Here is a 21,166-nt window from a genome sequence, read left to right on the forward strand (position 1 = left end):
CTGACCGACAGATGGAAAAAAAATAAAGGTTTAAATACACACAAACAAGAGACAGGTGAAACAGAAGGCAAGCTAACAAGGGTCTGTGACAACGACAACGACAACATGCACTCAGTGAACCATGCCAAAGACACCTATACGGTGTTGTGTGTTTAAAGTGCATGATAAACTCCATCTTTCTCAAATGGAAGAACTATGGAGCCACCAACAATCTCCCTAATGATTGACAAACAAAAGGCATCAGCTGCAAATAGTGTGGAGGTGAAAGAAACCTACGGAAAGACATCCATCAGTGCAGCACTACACCAATCAGACCTTTATGGCTTCACTAAACCATACCTCCAACAAGAAGACTTGAGGTTGTTATTGCTGCCAAAGGTTTAACCAAATACAGTATGAGATTCTGAATATTTATGTGGCAGCTGCATTGTCCATGGGGTGGAAACAATGCTCAGCTAAACCAATGGAAAATTCAAATTGGTATTTGTGTGATTATCAGTAGCTTGATTCATCATAGAGCTTTATTTTGAATAGCCAGATACCAGAGGTCTGTGGAAGAATTTTTTGTCATAAAATTCCTTAACAAATTCTGTGGTTTCAATGAAAAGTAATATGTATAATATGTATATGAAGTATTTGTTATTGAAGTATTTTTGGGATATAAATATATTTTGTCACATTGTAGCTCAAACAATGCATAATGCTACGTCTACTACAGGTCTGTGAGAGTTTTGTTTATCTCTCCACGGCACTGTACATGTGTCTAAATTCTGATTTTCAGCACCACTGTGGTGTGCCTATGGTTTAGAGCATGGAGGAAGGATGTGGGAGGCAGGGGGTAGTACACAGAGCCCTTTTTAGTAATGTAAAAGCATAAAATTACTCAGAGCTGCTTCCTAGAAGAGTCAAAGGCCCAAACTGGTTTCTCTCCCAGGGGGAATCCCTGATATTTATCACCAGGCTGCACGTCTGCAATGAAGTGGAACTTTTTTGCTAAATGTTCTGGAGTCTGTTTGTGGAGCTCTTCAAATGTGCGGTGACTTGCCTCAGGAGAGCTGGACAGTATGCCATTGGGGCAGTATGCCAAACAGTCTAAATTCCAAATGAGGTGAATCCATTTCATATGAGTCAAACTTATCAAAATGTGTATAATATTCAGAATGCTTCATCAGTTTTTTAAACGGATTCTGTAAAGAAAGCACTATATTAAAACATGGATCCTCAGAAACATCCTTCCTTAAAACCCCAAAAAAAGAAGTACTGGTGTCACGTTGTGGGGGGGCCCCCTGCCAGTCGCCCCCGTTTACAGCGGCAGATGTCCTGTTTTTGGTCACGTGATGTTCGTCCCTCAGGTGGGCGGGACCCGTGATCCGTTTCACCTGAGGGTGGTTTGTTTGTCTATATATGTCTTGTCTTTGTACCAGTTGACTGCTGGTTATTATTTCCTTCATTCGGAACAATGCACGGGTTTTTGGTTTGCACACTTTCTATTAAACCATCCTATTTCCCTGAGACTTGGCGTGATCGCTTCCTTTTTAGTTGCTCACCCTGCCCGTCACAGAATAACCAGCCACCCTTCGGAAGCCGCCAGTCTCCTTTACTTTCTCCTTTGTTCGTGGTCATGTCTCGTGGTAAGTGTTTGTCTACGTGCTGTGTGTTTGTCGTGTTTTGTCTGAGAGAGTCTGAGAGAGTGTGTTGAGTCTGTCCCCACTCGTCCCGCCATGTTTAAATGTTGTTTGTGTAAGACCCGTAAGTCACACGGCGGTGACTAGAGCTGGGGACCAGTAGACTCTGCTCTCACCCAGCGAAACTACCGGTACCACACATTACGCTCGTCCGTTGTCCGTTATCGTCTGTATAGGTGTGTGTGTGTGTGTACGTTGTAGTGTTTTGTTTTAATAATGACGCGGACGTGAGCGAGTGTGTGAGTGTGCCGTGGTGTGTGTGTTTCACTGGTGGTGTTCGTGTGTGTATGTAGACGGGTCCACCGGTGCGTGCCGCACGCTAGACCACGTTAGACGCGAGAGTCTCTTGGCTCCTTTCGCCTCGCTCACCCGATATCCCGTTGTGACGGGGGTGAGCGACTGCGAGCCCGAGAGGTGGGCGTGACGTGCAAGCTGCTCGTGGATAGCTCTCTCTTTCTCCAAAGATCTGCAGATCCCATGGTGAACATGGTGAGAGAGAGAGAGCTGGAGTAGGCGCGTCACGCTCTACAGAGCGCGTGCATTGGTGGGTCCTGTCCGTTTGTTTGTATTCTCTGTCTTTGCGTGTTCGTTTTGTCCTAGCGTGTAGCGTGATTTGTTTTATGTAATTCCTCTCTTGCGCCCCTCTTCACTGTGTGTGGGGAGGGGTCCATTTGAGGTCCCGTGCCACTGGGTGTGGCACGGAGGGCATCGCAAGGTGCGTATATGTTATATGTTGTGACTGTGTTTTTTGTTTTGTTGTTCCCCGGAGGGGCCCCCCCTAAATATGTTTTTGGGGGGGAGCTATGGGGTTCCTGAGCCACGGCATGTGGCTTAGAAGGCGCAACTCCATCAGGAGACCTGACCTTTGGGAGGGACCCTTGAGCAGGGAGGAGCCCCTGTACCCCTTTATGTAGGCAGAGGATGCCTGGGGTGTATGGGCAGGGTGTCTCCTCATGCCAAGAAGGGGTCCCCTCCCCCCTGAGTAAAGGGGGGCCAAAGGTCAGGGCAGGGCGCGTTATGTGTTGTGTGTCGTCTGTGTGCGTGTGTGTGTGATGTGTTGCAGGTCGCTCCTGGTGGTGGACTGCGGCACTCTCGGACCTAGTGGGGTCTCCAGGAGGAGACCCTCCCCTTCGAGCTCGGGGGTGACCAGCGTGCCCCTGATGCGCATTGCCAGGGCCCTGGTCTCTGGCGCTCCTGGGTTGGGTGGAGGAGTCCACCTTGAGATGAGGGGCCCCGGGAGGGGTTCACTCCCCAGGAGTCTGGGGTGACCCCTAGCGAAAAGGGCAGGGGTCAGCTCCGAGCGAAGAGGTAGGTTCGGGAGGTGTCGGTGGAAGCCGTGGCCGCACCCCAGTGTGGCGGCCTGCACACATCCACACCTGTGACGTGTGTTGGGCCATGTGCTCCCGGTCCGCACACAGCGGTGGGGCTTAAGCGGCTTAAGGCCGGTTAGGGCGCGAGGGCCCTGTGACCGACCGGGGCGTGGTTGTCATCATGTTGACGGCCCAGTCGGTCCAGGGTCCCGCCCAGGAGGCGAGCTAACGTGTGTGTGTGTGTGTTTTATGTTTTCAGCTCCAGGACTGCAGGAAACGGGTCCCTGCCTTGTCAGCGTCCGATGACGAGGAGCTTAGGTGTTTTGTGTTTCAGCTCAGGACGGCCGGGAACGGGTCCCTGTCTTGTCCCCGCCCTCCCGCCCCTTTGTTGTGTTTTGTGTGCTGCCGCTGTAAGCCGCACATCCGGAGGGGAGTGCGGCTTTGGTGGGGGGGGGGGGGGGGGGGGGGGGGGTCTGTCACGTTGTGGGGGGGCCCCCTGCCGGTCGCCCCCGTTTACAGCGGCAGATGTCCTGTTTTTGGTCACGTGATGTTCGTCCCTCAGGTGGGCGGGACCCATGATCTGTTTCACCTGAGGGTGGTTTGTTCGTCTATATATGTCTTGTCTTTGTACCAGTTGACTGCTGGTTATTATTTCCTTCATTCGGAACAATGCATGGGTTTTTGGTTTGCACACTTTCTATTAAACCATCCTATTTCCCTGAGACTTGGTGTGATCGCTTCCTTTTTAGTTGCTCACCCTGCCCGTCACAACTGGGTGCTAAAGCTGTTTTAGGACCATGCCGATAGCTATGAGGTCACAGAGGTCTGGAATTCTGTAATATTTTTTAGCTAAAATTAAAACCTGAAGCTAAATACAACTGGATAAATCAAAAGATCAGTGGTTGACAAGATCTTCTCTGAGATGATGTCATGCTTAATTCAGTTCAGACTCCTATTTAGTGTCCTCTGTGTCAGAGAGAGGTGAACACAGCCCCTTCCATCATCAGCACTTCCACTCACAGCAGTAATTTATGTGTGCTGGCAGCAGCACTGGAAAAGGTTGTTTGTGTGTAAAGTGAGACAGAATATCATTCTATAAGAAAAAGCAATGCTACATTTAGCCTTAACTGCAAAAAACATTCTAAACAGTAACCTGGTACAGTATCAGCATCTGTGTACCTGGTCAGAAACAATACCAACACAAGAAAGTCAGCATATTTATCCAGTTTTTATTCATTTTGTACTGACTGCCTTTATTGACTACAAAGTTTTGTTGTTGATGTATAAGGCTCTTAATGGCCTAGAGTAATGGGGTTAATGGGCTAACATTCTCATAAATGGACCAGGAATGCACTAAAGGCATGGAATGGAAATATATCAGTACTGCATTTACATATAATGTAAACAAAATCATTGAGGTTTTCATCCATCCACATAATGACCCTTTCACTACAACTATGTGTATTATTTATCTAATTACATATTAACCTTCATGGTAAATATACATAGTTCTCGAATGTCAATTCGAAAATTGTCATATAGTTAGTGTCACCTTGCCTTGCTTTACTTGCATTTACATGGTCCTCCTTGTCTTTGCACCAATCCACTCTCACAGGCATCAATCAGCTCTTTGCATTGCCATGAAACAGTAATGTATAATAGTGTGACATTTAACATATGTCGTTTAACATACATTTTTGGGCAGGCATGAAATGAAAGCTCCTCATGTGTATCTGAAGTACTGATCTGCGATGTCAGAAAATTTTAGATGCTGTTCAAAGTTAACACCTAATTGGACCTTCTGGATTTAAGACAACGTTTGCATTGTGTACTGAACATTGGCAGCTCTGACAATAACATATCATTTTCTCACCTACCTAAGCAGATCAGAATCTCTGTGTCACCACTTGATGCTATAAATGGTTATGTAGCTAATAAAAACCTTTATTGTTGTCATTCACTTATTGTAATACAAAGACATAGATCAAGGTGATTAAACCTTTATTGGATAGAATGAATTAATTTTATAGTGCCTGGAAACACTAAGCTGAGAAGATGGGCCGTGGAATGGGCTATGGACTCAAATATGGTTGCATTGGAGGGAGGGAAGGCTGACAGAGATGGTCAGTTATAGTTAGCGCCCATACTCAACAAACAAGGAACAATATTGTACAGTTTATACAACAGTACTGACCTAACAATCTGATTGGTCAAGAAGCAGAAACAACAAAAAGAAAGAAAGAAGCAAAAAACAACAGCTGTATAGTCAGAAAAGGTCTGGCTGGTACAACAGGAGCAGAGAGACGACCTAAGTGAGCTGCGTACTGGGGGAAGGTCATAAGGATCACACAGCTGTCTTCTTTATTGCCTTATGTCTGTTAGCACTGGTAGGAGCCAGGGCGGAGCTGAAACAACATAGCTGCACAGCAGCTGTTACTTGGTCTGTCAAAGCCAAATGAGAGAGAGATGCTGCCCATGAGGAAACGGAGTGACTTGAGCCAGGTAGCCCAATATTCAGTGAAGTGCACAAGGTTTCCAGAGGAACATGATGTTTGGGACAGAGATCTTTAATCAGCTGTGCAAGCAAAGTGCTTCTGAAGGAGGTGAAAACACTGTATGTTATAAACATTAGACGCTTTAATCATGAAATTAATTCCATGGGGTTTTAATGTTCTGACTGTCTAGGTTTTTTTCTGTTTGTGTTTCCTAACTGAGTGCTGAAATAGCAATGGCTGACCATGCAAAGATATGTTGTTAATGCAGTGTTTATATCATTATATATGATGTAATAATTATATATAAATGATTGCCAATGGATTATATAAACAAGTTAGTATATCTGTTAAACAATTATAGATGAGTAAAGGAATAGCTATGACTTCCCTAGCAAATCCATAAGTACAAGAATATTCACAAATTTACTGAAGGAGTGCTTCATTCTCAACGTAAATGTTTTAAAAGCTGTGAGAGGTGGAGTTTTCGTAGGACTTGGAATGTGAAAAGTTGTATTGCAAATAGTTCTGATAATTCATAGGTTAATAATAGATAGTGGTAACAACAAGAATTTCACTGAAACATCCAAATCTCCATGAATATTCCAGAGCAGGGTAGAACTTGAAGACGGAGGAACTAAACAGTTGGAGCTTTTCAATTGTGCATGTAGCAAAGCCAAACACGTCATCTGGCACTGTGGTTCCCATAACGTGTGCACCATGTAGTTCTGATTGTTTTGTTTTTGTCTGTCTCATGCGATGTCCTATTCACCTCTCCCTATGTCACCTTCTCCTGTTTCTTTCCATTCCTTCATGAGTTAATCTGCTCCCAACACTCTTCCTTGTTTTAGCACTGTTGCATTATTGCATGATTAAACTGTGTTGTCATGTTCCATTACATTTCACCATTGCATGTTTTCTACTGGGTGTCTGAATTTGTACTGTCATCTCATATCGGTCATATTGCTTTTAGATCACTCATTCACACTTGCCTTTTGCCCATCCTTGGTCAACATTTCAGGTAGCATTTTAATAGTAATTAACAATGGCTAATAATTTTATACATTGAGTCAAATGAGACACACAACTCACTCACAATGTACATTTCCTTTAACAACCCCCTTTTTCCCCATGCCATGTAGTTTATGTCATGTCTGAAAGAGTTGAAGCTAGAATATTACTCAACAGTGGGCTTTTAAAATAGCCCTCCTGGGCCAGCCAGCCCAAATAGGGCAAGGAACAGTGTCACCACCTAAAAATATCAACAGTCAAGCCATAAAATGTGAAAATGTGTATTTTTCAATTGCTATTTTTGTGGTGCAAAGAAAGTGCATAGTAACCTGTCTGTGTTACAATGTAGTGCAATATTCTATAATTGAATACATGGTTATATATAAAATATTAGTATATTTACACCATTCTTTGAGAGTATGTTATATAGCAAAATTGCTTATTGTACAATTTATATTAATAAGGTCAACAATGGATGCAAGTAAATAATCTAAAGGATCTAAAGTGCTTAAGAGACTCATAAGTTATCAATGCTAATAATGAAAAGTGTCCGCATTATAAAAAGGCTTCTTGAACCAGAGCTCAAGTAGCCCTGAACCCTCTTTGCTTCTTTCTGTGTTGTTTCCTTAGGGTCCTGGTAGGGGCACCCCGTGCCAGAGGCCTTGGTACCCTGCGGAATAGTCATCCTGGTGCTTTGTATCGCTGTCCGATTACAGCAGAGGAATATGACTGTGAGCGAGTGGACATTGATGGAGATGGTGAGAGGCAGAGCTAGAACAATGACTGACAGCGTCTGTGAACAGGAACGGGGAGTAGCGTTGTGCAAGTGCTCTGCTAATGTAATTGAGTACTAATTTGGAGAATTTTGAGCATATTTGCACTTTTGAAGCATATTTATTCCACTTATGGTTGTTCCAAGTCTTTTATTCCACATATTCTATATATGTTTTAGTAAACATTTTACTAAAGCCACAACATTAACTCCATATTCTGATTAAAATGTCTACTTTTCTTTATGCTGAAAATGTCTCCTGTGCTTCCACATCATGTTGGGATACTTACCATGATAAGAAAATTCAAAGTTTAATTTCTCATGTATCTTTATTGTTAATCTGATGAAACACAATTCCAGGATTAAAATAAGCCATGTATTATGTTCATACACCTGCATGCTCAGTAGCTCTTACAAATCATGCATTATGCATGATTTGAATGCATGATTTTAATTCTCCATACATGCATTTCTTCCACTAGTGCTTATAAGCAGTGTTTACTGCCTTAGCTGTGGTACTTATAACTGAGACAGTGAGATATATTAAAAATGGTAATATGTTAGCCATGTTGGTTTCTGTAGTGAGGCTGGACAGGGAGAGCAAAGACAACCAGTGGCTAGGTGTTACAGTGAAGAGCCAGGGGATCGGAGGAAAAGTGGTGGTAAGTCTGCACATTGTGCATACTTTCTGTATGGGATGCATACTTTATGTATGGATTCCATACAGTTTTTGGTTTAACATCTATAGTAGTGTGCAAAATTCTTAGGCAACACAATGGTCCCATGGTAAATTATTCTAAATGACATATTTTGACATATTTTTAGATTTTGTCCTCATCGAAGTGATCCCACACAACTTAATTTATTTGTTATGGCAATTCTGTATAGGTTTTAGTTCTGTTTTATTGTCTTGAAGTTGTTATCACCCTGAAATGTTTTCACATGTTAAAAATCAGGATAGGTTTGGTGACTAAACCTATGTAATTTCAGTAATCTCATAATATATTGATAGATTTTAGTAAAACTCATACATTGAGTTTTTACATGTAAACTTTATACCTTATTTTTTGAATGGTCTATTATGTTTGTACAGTACTTTATGTATTACATGCATACTAAAAATGACTAAAAAGGATAAAATAATATTGTCAGGGTAGATCATAGTTTAATTATAATTAACACATCACTTACCATCAAGCTTTGAATGATCCAACAGACGTGTGCCCACCTATATGAGCTAAGACAACGGGTCAGTCAGCCATCTGAAACTCGGGATCCAGTTGGACGCTGTTACATGCTGAGTGAGGACTTGACAGAAAGGGATGACTTGGATGGAGGAGAGTGGAAGTTTTGCGAAGGAAGGCCACAAGGCCATGAGCAGTTTGGCTTCTGTCAGCAGGGCCTGGCTGCCAGTTTCACACCTGACAACAACTATATCCTGTTTGGAGCTCCAGGAACATACAATTGGAAAGGTATAGCAGATTTTCAAATCTAAATCATACTGTTTTCCTGTAAGAAATGTTTTCCTCTGTAGGTTTTCACATGCCAAGCGTAAAGGTATTTTTTCTCCATTCAGACTGATGTTATTCACTAAATAGGGAAAATAAATAGGGAAATTTCTGATTTGGGTAAATAATTAGATTTTGATAATAGTATCAAACAAACAAAAACATTACTTAAAAGTCCCACTTACTTAAAAGGGAAAACATTTGTCAAGGTTGTGATGGCTTGACATAGTAGTAGAGCAAAAGCACACTAAGTTGAAGAGAAGAAGGGAATGGGCTGATATATATATGTGTGTGTTTGTGTGTGTGTGCAAAAGGGAATAAGGAGTATGAGGAGAGTGAATCACAATGAAGTTTGTCATGTGTCTTATGTTATTGTGTGCTTCTGGACATTTAAAAATTTGTGTACACGTATACATTTATACATGTATACAAGTGTATTTGTGTGTGTGTGTCTGTCTGTGTCTGTGTGTGAGTATTTGTGTGTGTGCTGTGAGGAGATGCTTGTCAGTGTATACAGGTGTATTTCTGCCTCTGTGTTTGTGTGTGGGTGGTATGCTTGTCTCTGTATACATGTTTCTTGTCTGTGGTCCTCACCTCATTTTATCCCAGGAGAGATGCGAGTACAGCTACTCAACCAGACCCTTTTGGACTTGGGTTTCTATGACGATGGACCTTATGAGGTTGCCGATGAAAAACAACTAAATGCCACGTTGATTCCTGTGCCATACCACAGCTACCTGGGTACGACCCACCTGAGCCCCACTCATTTGTAAAGGGCGCAGGGAAAGGACTACAAGAACCACAAACTGAACCCCATGTACCGCCATTACTTAAAACCACTCATTCATTACAGAGGCATTACAAGCTCAATTCTTTCAAATTTGCTATAGTCTTACTGTGATAAATGATATTTATTCTGTTTTTATTGGACCGTTTTTTTTTTCTCAACAAATATCAGCGGAGGGTTCAGTCTGCAGTGGTGTCATGTTGTCCTTTTGGCTAGCACTGGTGGTTGCCGGGAACACTTCCTTGTTCCTAAGCAATCCAAATCATTTTGAGAGCACAGTTTTCTCACACATGCCCCTTTTTCCTTTTTCTTTCTGTCACCATGCCTCCCCACAACCACTCCCTCTCCTATCCGTGGGCTCCAGGCCTCTTGTTCATGGCCAGTCCCATTGAGGATGCACTGGTGTACAAAACTTTGGAGCCATCCAGCCACTCCATGTTTGAGGACGTAGCTCAGAATAGCTACCTAGGTTTGTAGGCAAGAGAGAGCATTCTTTAAATAAGACACGTGCATTCCATTTTTGCTGTGGTACTCTCTTGTCAGTCTGTAAACTTGAATGTTCATCTGATGGTTGTTCTTCTGGAGTCTGTGTAAAATTAGTAACATTTTTATAGTCTAACTTCTCCTTCACAGAGAGACAACTAATACTTCAAGTGGTAATATAATATATGCTTAACATGAAGCCAAACACTTTTTAGGAGTCATTGCATGTTGATGAAGTAAATACATATATACATATACAAACATATATAAAATATGATACAGAAATCCTTATGTAATTGTTCATGGTTATATTTAGAAGGAATGTCTCTCTAAACTGGGGAAGTTAAGGAACTGCATACTATCTGTAGTGTTTAGCATCAGACATCAGAGTGTAGGCTGTGCTTTGCATGTGTGTTACTGAATGAAACTGTCTATTTCCTGGTAGTTTTAAAATGATGTTCTGATAACACTGAACATTAAACTTAACATTAAGGGACCATACAGGACATGGAATAAGGTAGCCAATTGAGTTATTTGCATCCACAATCAATCTTTCTTTAAACATATAGTAATATTTCCAGTTTTCATAGTTTCTCCAATCAAATAGCTACTGATTCCATAGATCAATGGAAGTAAAGGAAAAATATTAATAATTTAAAAATAAAATAAAATAAAATAATCTCATATACTACCATATTTTGTTTCTAGTATATTAATATAATTTATTTTTTAATATGCTCGCAATTAGGCGGTCCAACATTTTGCATGGACATCTTTAGCTAATACTACACTAAGTGCACTAAATGAGTACAAACCAATGTATACCAGTGAAGTTTTTGTCTCCAAACAATTCATTGGGAATTTTATTGGAGTTAATGTTCACTTTATTATGTATATTACATATGTACAGTTATAGACTATAGCCCATCATTTGCCAGCTATTCACAGGTTGTCAGCCACCCTTCACAAACAACACTGCTGCTGCTGACCAGTAACTGCTAGACTGAGAGTGCTACCTAAAAATATCCAGCCATTGGTCCTGTGGTCAGAAACTGATATTGACTGACACAGTAATGTCATCGCAGCAGGTGTTACACTGCAATGAGCGTAATAAGTTCAGGACTGTTGCTAGGAGTTTTTCACTTCTGGGTTAAGAGTGTTCAGCCACCCAGTCTTCAGTGGTCCTTTGTTTAGAAACTGTCCATATAGTATGTATTATAATACATGTGGTTAATAAACTGAGTGGTGAGTAAATACTATACTGTCACACACATAAATTATTTATTGATAGTGAACAAGTTATTCCTCAGTAGCCTCTAACTAAAATATTTCTGACTGTCTGAGCTTCTGTTGTCTCACAGCTGCATGATGAACCCTGAACTAACAAAAGCTTCCCTGTCTTTGTGTCATACTAACTACTGCATGTTCAGTCATTTTGTTTTTGTTAACCCCATACACCATTACATCAATACACAACCCCACTTCCAACAAAACTTAAAAAGTATATTTGTATTTAAGTTTTCATTTAGTTTAAATTTCTATAGTTTAAATGTATATATTTTGTGAGAACATAGGATGTTAGTCCCTACATGACACCTGCCACCTTAGAAAATAAAGATTACATGGTCATGCACAATCATTACATACAATTCACATAAAATCAGTGCCCAATCATAAGACTTATTTTACCACTAACAGATGAAAATGACAGGTTACGCCAACACTAATCTTGTGAACTCCACTTCCCTTTTACCCCTCCTAATTCTGGAACAGGCTTTTCTGTTGATTCAGCAAAAGGAATAATGAATAGGGGGGAACTGACATTTGTAGCTGGGGCACCAAGAGCAAATCACACTGGAGCTGTAGTTTTGCTGAAGAAAGACAACATTTATCGGCTCGTACCAGAACATATATTATGGGGGGAAGAACTGGCTTCCTCCTTTGGTTACTCAGTGACCACTGCTGACCTTAATCACGATGGGTGAGATGTTCTAAATGATGATTACATTATCATGTTAATAATGGTGATTATATAACTGTACCTTAAAATTAAGCTAATCACCAAATTCACATCAGCTATTGGTAATTTCCTATATACAACAATAAAACAAAATATTATTTCAAAAATTGCTCTAGATTGTAAACATATATATATATATTGTTATGTATTGTTATGTTTTATGCTTAATATACTACCCTTTCACTGTGTCCCACAGTTGGACCGACCTAATAGTGGGTGCACCAAACTTTTTTGATCGTAAAGCCGAGATTGGAGGTGCCGTGTATGTCTTTTTAAACCCAGCCAGCCACTGGGAGAAGGCTCGTCCCATCCGGCTCAATGGCACCTATGACTCTATGTTTGGTATGACAGTGAGCAGTATTGGAGATTTGGATCAAGATGGTTATGGAGGTAAGGTCATCATAATGTATGTTTTGCTGATATGTGAAGTATTTCAGTATGTGCAGAATTTATATATATATAATCTATATATATATATAATTAATATTAATTTAATTATATATATATATATATATATATATATATATATATATATATATATATATATATATATATATATATATATATATATATATATATATATAATTAAATAAAATTAATATAATTAAAGTGTTGTCCTGCTAACTGTCTGTTGTATGTATTTTAAACAGATGTTGCTATTGGGGCGCCATTTGACGGAGCTGGCAAAGTATTTATTTTTAGAGGCTCAGCTACTGGCATAAACACCAAGCCCTCTCAAGTTGGTGATCTCTACAGTGCTCTCCATCAATATTGGGACAGAAGTCAAAACAGTAGATCAACTTTGATAATGGCTGGAAATATTGGAACACTTGCAGTTATTTTTCCGATTCATTTGAATTGCACTAAAATTCATTTTTCAATATTACAGTGCTTTTTATTGATGACTCAGAACTTAGTATATTCATTAAAATTATTAATTTTGTCCCATGCAAAACATCTATGTCATATGTGTTTTACCTATATATATATATATATATATATATATATATATATATATATATATATATATATATATATATATATATATATATATATATATATATATTAGTGCTGTCAATTCCAGGTGCCACGACTAAAAGTCCTCACCAGGATTTTGCTCAGGCTTCCTGGATTGTGTTGATTCCACTAATTTTACCTGGAATGCTAATTAGAAAATCTAGAAAGCTTGAGCAAAATCCTGGTGAGGACTTTTAATCGCGGCACCTGGAATTGACAGCACTAATATATATATATATATATATATATATATATATATATATATATATATATATATATATATATATATATATATATATATATATACACAGGGCCGGAGTGGGACACTTTTTCAGCCCGGGAGTTTCATGCCCAAATCCGGCCCAAAATTATTTTCCCCTCCCAATCGGCCCAAATTAGAGATTGACATGAGCCGGCCCATCGGGAATCCTCCCGAATCTCCCGATTAGCCACTCCGGCTCTGTATATACACGCACACACACACACACACGTGATAAATAGGTAGCTATATTCTAATTTCGTTTATTTGTCTCTTAAAAGCTTTGCCTGAAAGAAAAACTCCAAAAACGGCAGAAGTAATATCGTTATTGTGGAGTTTATCAAAGGTGGACAGAAGGTGGATGAACTTTGTTGAGAATTGTAAAATTACCCAGCTGCAGATTAACATCAACAACACCAGAGAGTTCGTGGTAGACCTCAGTTCACAAGCCCATCATTGATGATGTGGATGTTGAAGTGATGTTTTACAAATTTCTGGGGGTGCACTTAAATTTTAGACTGCAATGGCCTGCCGAGATGGATGCTGTAAATAGGAAGGGCTGGAGTCACCTCTGTTTCTTGAGGAAATTGGGGTCATTCAGTGTCTGTTGTGTGTGTCTGTTGTGTGTGTCTGTTGTGGGCTTTCTGCAAATCTGTAGTTGCCAGTCCTGTTCTATGCTTTTGGGTGTTGAAGCAAGAGCATTACAGCTAGTGCTGCAAAAAAACTAAAAATAAATGAATAATCAAGAATCAAGGTCATAGGAATCAAGCTGGATCGTCCCGAGGCTGTAGTTGTGTGACGGACACTTAACAAATTGACAATACCTCACAATGTACCGGTACTGTGATTTACTGTGCAAGTTCACTCTTACTCACTGCTATCAGATTATATAATGAGTCACCTTACAGCAAAGGGAACACAGACCTCTGCTGCAATAATACTAGTTGGTGACTTTGGCAAGAAGCCCAATGGGATAACACCAGCAAATGACTTCTATTGTTACTGTGCAGTAATCAGAGAACTAATGCTGCTTGATAAGTACCTCTCACTGTATAAGTACCTCTCACTGTACTTGTGATCCTCAGCTAATTCTTTCCTCTTCTTTGTTTCTCCATACAGACACAACACAAAGGCTGAGTTATATCTTTGAGCTTATTTCTGTATTGCTCTGCTTGAAATCCAAATATCTTTTACCATTTCTAAGGTCTACCAACAATATTGTTCCAGCATTCAGCTTATTGTTGCTCAGCACATGTAAAGAATATAGTATATATTTAAACAATTTTACAGAACAAAATGGTGCAATATTGGGAAAATCTGCAAGAGAGCCAATATTTTTATGAATGACTAATGTACAGTCATGAAGTCAATGTATAGTTTTGGTTTGAATGTTTCTACCATTACTCTTCTGTTTACTATAACGAGCCACAGTCACTGGGTAGAGTGATGCACATTTAAATAATATATTATGAAAAAGAGAAAAAAAGTGTCAAATTTAAGACTTCCATTGCTATGACTTAACAAGCTTCTTTGGTTTTATTTTACTGTTTTTTTCCTCAAAAAATGCAAATATTAGTATTGCTTGCTGTTCTTCCTCCAACCAAATATTTACACCCATCACCCATTTAACTAAAACACTTACTTACACCTACATCACACCTATATTCATGGGGTATTTCATGAATTCAGCTATAGATGCATTATAGATGCATTTAGATAAAAAGTTAGAGACCTCATCTATTGCCATGCAGACTTTTGGACACCCTCTACCCTGTACATCACTGGTTAGTTTCTGACCTTAGGATCACTGCTGTCCAGATGTTGTTTGGGTAGCAGACCACTGTCAATAATTTAGCTATTGGGTTAAAAGCAGTCCTCTGGTCAGAAAATGACCATTGATGAAGATGGTGGGTGGCCAAAATTATGTCTAGCCATGCAGGTGTTATAGTCTCTACCTGCACACATACAGGGTGTTTCTAAAAATACATCTAACAAAGTGTGTGGTAGCTTTATAATAACTGTGCTACTAACTGCTGGCTGACAGCACAAACAAAATAAAAGGATGAACTAAGAAAGCCTGACAGTTCTGATACGTGCTGAATTAATCTCGAGTCTAACCAGTTAATCTCACAGTTTATCTGTGAGACATCTGGCCCAACATCTGGAATGGACACAAAAGTGTTTCCAATACATATAACATGAGTTGGGGGGAGGGAAAAATGAAACTTTAAATGAAAACTTGAGAATGAAGCAACAATAAATAAATATGTAAAGTTAGCTGCAATTATAATTCACAGAAGCCTATCTGAATCCATAAGAAAAATGCATATGTTCAGTCATAACTGAAAAAAATGTCACATGCTTTACATTTTAGCCAATAAGTAAGGTTTGAAACCATGTAAATGAAGTAAATGGGAAAATAATGGTACATGAAAAAAAATGTAACATACACCTTATGTATTGTAACTCACCTGTCCATGTACTGTTGTTGCTCCATAGGTTCTTGACGGTTTAAATGCAGGTGTGTCACGATTTGGCTATTCCATATCAGGAGGTCTAGATATTGATGGAAACCTTTACCCTGATCTAGCTGTGGGGTCCCTCAGTGACCAGGTGGTTATTTACAGGTAAATAATATCTACTAGTTTTAAACTGTTCCCTCTCTGACAAACTATTATCTGTTTCAAGTTTCTTATCTTTTGAATTGTGACCTAAACTTGAATGATGGTAAACTCTGAAAGAGTGTTGTGAATAAATATATAAAATATATTTAAAAAAAACTATTTAAAACAAACGTATTATAAACATATTCATTATTAATATACAGTGGGTATATAGTGGGTAAAGCAGTGGACTGTGATGCAGCTGTTTCTCTCATTTTATTATTTTTCCTTATGCAGACCAAACTGTAAGATTAGAGACATAAATCTTGTAAAAGTTGTGGTGATAATAAGGTGTAAGAGGTAGAACCCAATCAACTTGAAGGAGATACTTTTTACATTTAGCCCAAATCTACATTATATGACCTAATATGATTATTAAGCCAAAATAAAACAAAAAAGCTGCAAAAGAGCCTCAATTAAATTTGCCTCACCTAAACGTTTTGCCTCACATGAGCTAGTTTTCATAAACCTACAAATTTCTTTCATTCAAATTTGAGCCAGAAGGTCAAACATAAGTCATACAAATGATACTGAAAGAATTTCTCATTTCCAGAACCATTCACCCACAATATGGGAACAGTAGTTGATACTTACCCTGCCACCAAAGAAGTGAGACCAAATCTAAAAAATCCTGTGCATTGACGCCAATATAGATATATTTATGCATTAAATGACTGAGGTTGGCTACCAAATTGTGGTATTGACAGCAATAGGGAATGCTATAACTGTTTGGTAACAACTGCTAATGTGACCACGTCAAAATTTGGCATAATTCTTCTGTGGAATACCTGATAGGAGGGTACCTATGGATGACTTGGTCATTCCAAAAGCATGGCTGTTATTAATCAGCAAGCTTCCTGTAGGTATCTGATGGGCTTATGATTGTATCGCAAAGCTACAAGTATGGTGTGGCAAGCAATTGTACAAATTCAAAACGTTTGGAAAACAGATTTAATGCCCAGTTATCACAATCAGTGATATTGAAGATTGGTGGTAATTTTTCTCTTGGCTGATGACCTAATCCTTTTACTGTGTGATTTCCAGATCACGTCCAGTGGTCCATGTCATCCGGGACATTTCAATGGAACCTCAGCATATTGATTTGGCATTGCACAACTGCAAGGGGGAGGGAAGCATGTGGTATGTTTAAATGAATCTTCTTTACAGTTTAAAGGTCAGATGTTATATCTTTTCTTTACATCATACTACACAGTACAATAATTCTTATTTAAATTCTTAATGTGTTATTCTTCTACATTTTTTATTTGTTTTAATTAATTGGAGTACAGCGGAGTTTATTGAGGGTGGAGTACAGTGAGGTTAACTGAGAGCAAATACATAATCAGAGTTGTAATTACATTCCACAGTCATATCAGCAGAGCAATCAGAAACAGAAAGATTACCAGTATGTAAACGAGGACTTAGTAAAAGCAAAAGATACCACACAGAGCTAGAACATATGCAATTGAAAGTAAGAAATACACGGAAGACACAGCAATCGAGAAATAACAAGAAACACTCAGGACTTACGTAGATCAATAGTCAGCAGCAAAATACCAAATAAATCATATACCCAGAACTATAAACAGCTGAAAACGATGACAAGTGACATGGTTAGAAAAAAACAGGAGGAGACAACCACATGGAAAATGTAAACACAAGCACAAATAACAGGGAAACAAGATATGATTGACAGGTGGGGGAGGGACAAGCCGTGACATTGTGTGTGATCATATTTGCTTGTTGCACTTGTCTAGAGGTTTATTTACTTATTTATTCATTTATTTATGTTTTGCTCGTTTATTTATTCATTCATGTATTAGTGATGGGTATCTACTCAGTGATCATCTTAGGAGGTCACAGTATGATTTCTGGGCTTCCCGTTATTATGTACATGTGCATGTTTTCTGCTAGTGTGGAGATCAAGGCTTGCTACACCTACACAGCTCACCCAGACTCCTACTCACCACATATCAGTAAGTTTCAAATCCTGATATACAGAAATGTTGTAATGTTTTCTCTCTTTCCTTGTTTTTTTAACACAATATTTTGCACATTTTTTTCCCTCTGACTTTTTGTTCAGCACTGAATGTACATTTTGAAGCAGACACCGAGCGCAGGAAGTTGGGCCTACCCCACAGAGTGCACTTCTTTGGACGGACCGCATCTGAGGCAGAGTATGTTCATTCTGAAGAGGTAGAACTAAAGGGTCAAAAGCATCCGGCCTGCCAAACATCCACCTTTGCGGTACAGGTATGAAGCCACAGAGAAACCCAGATGTAAAATCCTCATTATCCTATATCAAGTTTTCCCATCTTCACTGTAAGGTTTTCATTGATGTTTCTTCATATTTTAACTCTTCACTTGCAGGAGAACATTAGGGATAAGCTGCGTCCCATTTCACTTGCAATCACACACACAATAAAGAAGACCCAACATCACAGCCACGTCAGTGATAAACACCTGGGTCAGCTGAGTCCTGTACTGGGCATTAGCCCCTCAAACACGTTTTTTACTGAGGTATGGAATCATGTCCTGACATTCTAAGGGGAAAACGTAAAAATGTATATTTTGAATAGGATTAGATATTGGGAAAATTCTTGGTCTGCAAACTAATTAAGTGTATTGCTATATATAAAAATAACTTTTGCAGCAATTGGAAATGGATCACTTTTTGTTCCAAGATCACATTTTAAGTTAAGCTATTGGTGCCGTAGCATTGCTTTTTATATTTGAAAGTGTTTATTTTACTCTTATGTTTTTTTCTTTTTTGGTTAAATCTGCGATAACATTTTTGTAGCTTTTGCTAACTTTTGACACACTTGGCCAAAGAGTTCACGTTATCAAATCCCACACCCTAAATTCAAGATGTATCAGGATAGTGCAGCCAAAGTGTTTCTAAAATCTAAATCTTACAGCATCTTTAACATTGGTGTTTTTGCCTCTCTTGTTTTTCCCTAGGTGAATTTCCTTAGAGAAGGTTGTGGTGATGATAAGATTTGCCAGAGCAACCTGAAGCTTAGCTACCAGTTTGGCACAAGAGCCCCGATTTCGGGGCCCTTTACCCCTTTGCCACTGTAAGTCTCTCTCTCTCCTAATCTGACCATCCTTAGATGTCTCAATAGTTTTTCCTTATTCTGTGCATTTGCTCATTGTATTTATACTGCGTATCCCCATTTTTGGATAAGAGGGCTCATTAAGGCTTTCTCACAACTACTTTGCATTGCCTATGACTGAACTGTCTACACAGAGATGAAGATGGTGTGCCAGTTTTCTCACTGTCAGATCAAAAATCAATTGTGCTGGAGGTCACAGTCACTAACATGCCATCTGACCCTGAGAACCCACAAGAGGATGGTGACGACGCCCATGCTGCTCAGTTGCTAATTACTCTGCCCAACACCTTGTCCTACTCTGGCTTCAGAGGACAGCAGGTAACGTTGTGGAGGATACTGAGTAATTCTGAGACACTCTGGACAATAGTAAGATTTCAGAAATAACAGTGAATTGTAGGTACTCTATAGCCAATCTCAGCAAACAATAGTATAGGCATTCCTTACTCTGATGTATGCTTGAAGTGGGCTGAGACTCATCAGTCAAAACCTATACATTGCACACTTTGAAGTTCCTTGACTTGCCTACATTCCTGCTTTCATCAGTATATTTTAAATGCGAAATGATTGTGATATATTTTATGTTGAAATAGACTTATGTTGTCTATCTAATGTGAAATTATCCCAAGGACACTGAATGAATGATGATCTACCTTTTTACAAAGAAAAATAAGATGTGTACTTTGTCATTGTCATTTTGTTTATAATTTATTTCAGGTTGTGTGTCAAGCCAATCAAAATGGCTCTCAGGCAGACTGTGAGCTGGGGAACCCTGTCAAAAGAGACACTGTGGTATAGTAACATATCCATCTCACAAACCTGTATGTTATTTTGACAGATTAAGATGTAAGGTTGCTGAATCTTAGATACCCACACTGAAAAAAATAAAGCATTGGCTCAATGTAATAAAATTGAATTAATCAATCACACAAATTTTTTTTCATTGAATCAATCCAAAAAACTAAATTCATTTAGTCATGAATTTAGTTTTTTGGATTGAGTCAATGAAAAAAAATTAATGTGATTGATTAATTCAATTTTATTACATTGAGCCAATGCTTTATTTTTTTCAGTGCAAGTTTACAGCATTAAGAACAGGATGCAAGATTAGACCTTTATAGTAGACCGTATGTTGTTTAACTTTTCTTTAGCTTATATTTCTTTTTATCTCTTAGCTGACTTTCTACATTATTTTAAGCACTTCGGCGATCACAATTGAAACTACTTCTTTATCAGCAGACCTCTTGATGTCAACGTAAGTTTTTTTCTCTTTGTCTTTCAAAAACTTTGGCTTATATTTCATTTCAAGTCCTTTTTCAAAGTTAATGAGTTTGTTAGTGAATTTGTTAAACTATTAGAACTTAATATTGTTTATAAGTGATTTAATTACATGCAGGTGAGAAACTGTTGATTAAGTTTACAAAACCATATTACATTACAACAGATTAACTGCAAAAATTATTAGTGTCATCTAAGGAGCTACCTTTGTGTTGTCTACTGCTAGTAGTACCAAAGTTTGAGACCTTATACAATCAGCATTAGTTAAACTGGACATCCACAGAGAAAATGTTGCAAGCCAATTTCCAAACCATCCTTCTTGGCTTTGATACATTACTTAAGATAATTGTTATGGGTAGAAAAAGTATTGTCATACTGAAGAAATGGACCAAATAAAATCTTATCTTAAAAAAACTGAAGCAACATGGAAATTTCATAGTAACCTACAAAAACAAAGCTGAGATCCATTTTGATGTCCACAATGTTCACATGAATTGTTGGGGAGAAAAGACCAGTAGTCACTCAACATCAAGTATCAACATCACTATTATGAAATCATAATTTTACAACAAAATTATTATGTTGGGATTGCAGGCCATCCTTTTTCAAATAAATGTTTGCATGGTTCACACAGAATAAGTGAGCAGCCTGGTTTGACCACAGTCACGGCTTTTGCAAGAGTGGTGATTGAGCTTCCTCTGGCAATTAGTGGGTAAGTGCATGATATTTTATATTCCAATTTACCTTTATTAATTTAGTAATCTGTAA

The 21,166-nt window shown here is 38.9% G+C and overlaps 1 protein-coding gene across 6 annotated transcripts in view; it reads left to right on the forward strand.

The window, feature by feature from the left end:
- itga7 (integrin, alpha 7) overlaps positions 1–21,166 on the forward strand; it is a 63,308-nt gene that overhangs the window by 18,370 nt on the left and 23,772 nt on the right. For 5 of the 6 annotated variants that reach the window (XM_076981639.1, XM_076981715.1, XM_076981954.1 and 2 more), the window contains exons 2-18: positions 7,129–7,256; positions 7,853–7,932; positions 8,487–8,742; positions 9,388–9,519; positions 11,822–12,029; positions 12,265–12,458; positions 12,719–12,807; positions 15,844–15,971; positions 17,052–17,147; positions 17,922–17,983; positions 18,091–18,260; positions 18,378–18,527; positions 18,969–19,084; positions 19,258–19,441; positions 19,838–19,912; positions 20,296–20,375; positions 21,033–21,110. In XM_076981639.1, the coding sequence (XP_076837754.1) occupies positions 7,129–7,256; positions 7,853–7,932; positions 8,487–8,742; positions 9,388–9,519; positions 11,822–12,029; positions 12,265–12,458; positions 12,719–12,807; positions 15,844–15,971; positions 17,052–17,147; positions 17,922–17,983; positions 18,091–18,260; positions 18,378–18,527; positions 18,969–19,084; positions 19,258–19,441; positions 19,838–19,912; positions 20,296–20,375; positions 21,033–21,110 (2,226 nt within the window). Of the gene's footprint in view, positions 1–7,128; positions 7,257–7,852; positions 7,933–8,486; positions 8,743–9,387; positions 9,520–9,929; positions 10,035–11,821; positions 12,030–12,264; positions 12,459–12,718; positions 12,808–15,843; positions 15,972–17,051; positions 17,148–17,921; positions 17,984–18,090; positions 18,261–18,377; positions 18,528–18,968; positions 19,085–19,257; positions 19,442–19,837; positions 19,913–20,295; positions 20,376–21,032; positions 21,111–21,166 lie in introns of all 6 variants that reach the window. The other variant, XM_076981795.1, reaches the window with a different exon arrangement.

Source organism: Brachyhypopomus gauderio, chromosome 1 (assembly GCF_052324685.1).
Source record: "Brachyhypopomus gauderio isolate BG-103 chromosome 1, BGAUD_0.2, whole genome shotgun sequence".
In the NCBI taxonomy this organism is placed as follows: Eukaryota; Metazoa; Chordata; class Actinopteri; order Gymnotiformes; family Hypopomidae; genus Brachyhypopomus; species Brachyhypopomus gauderio.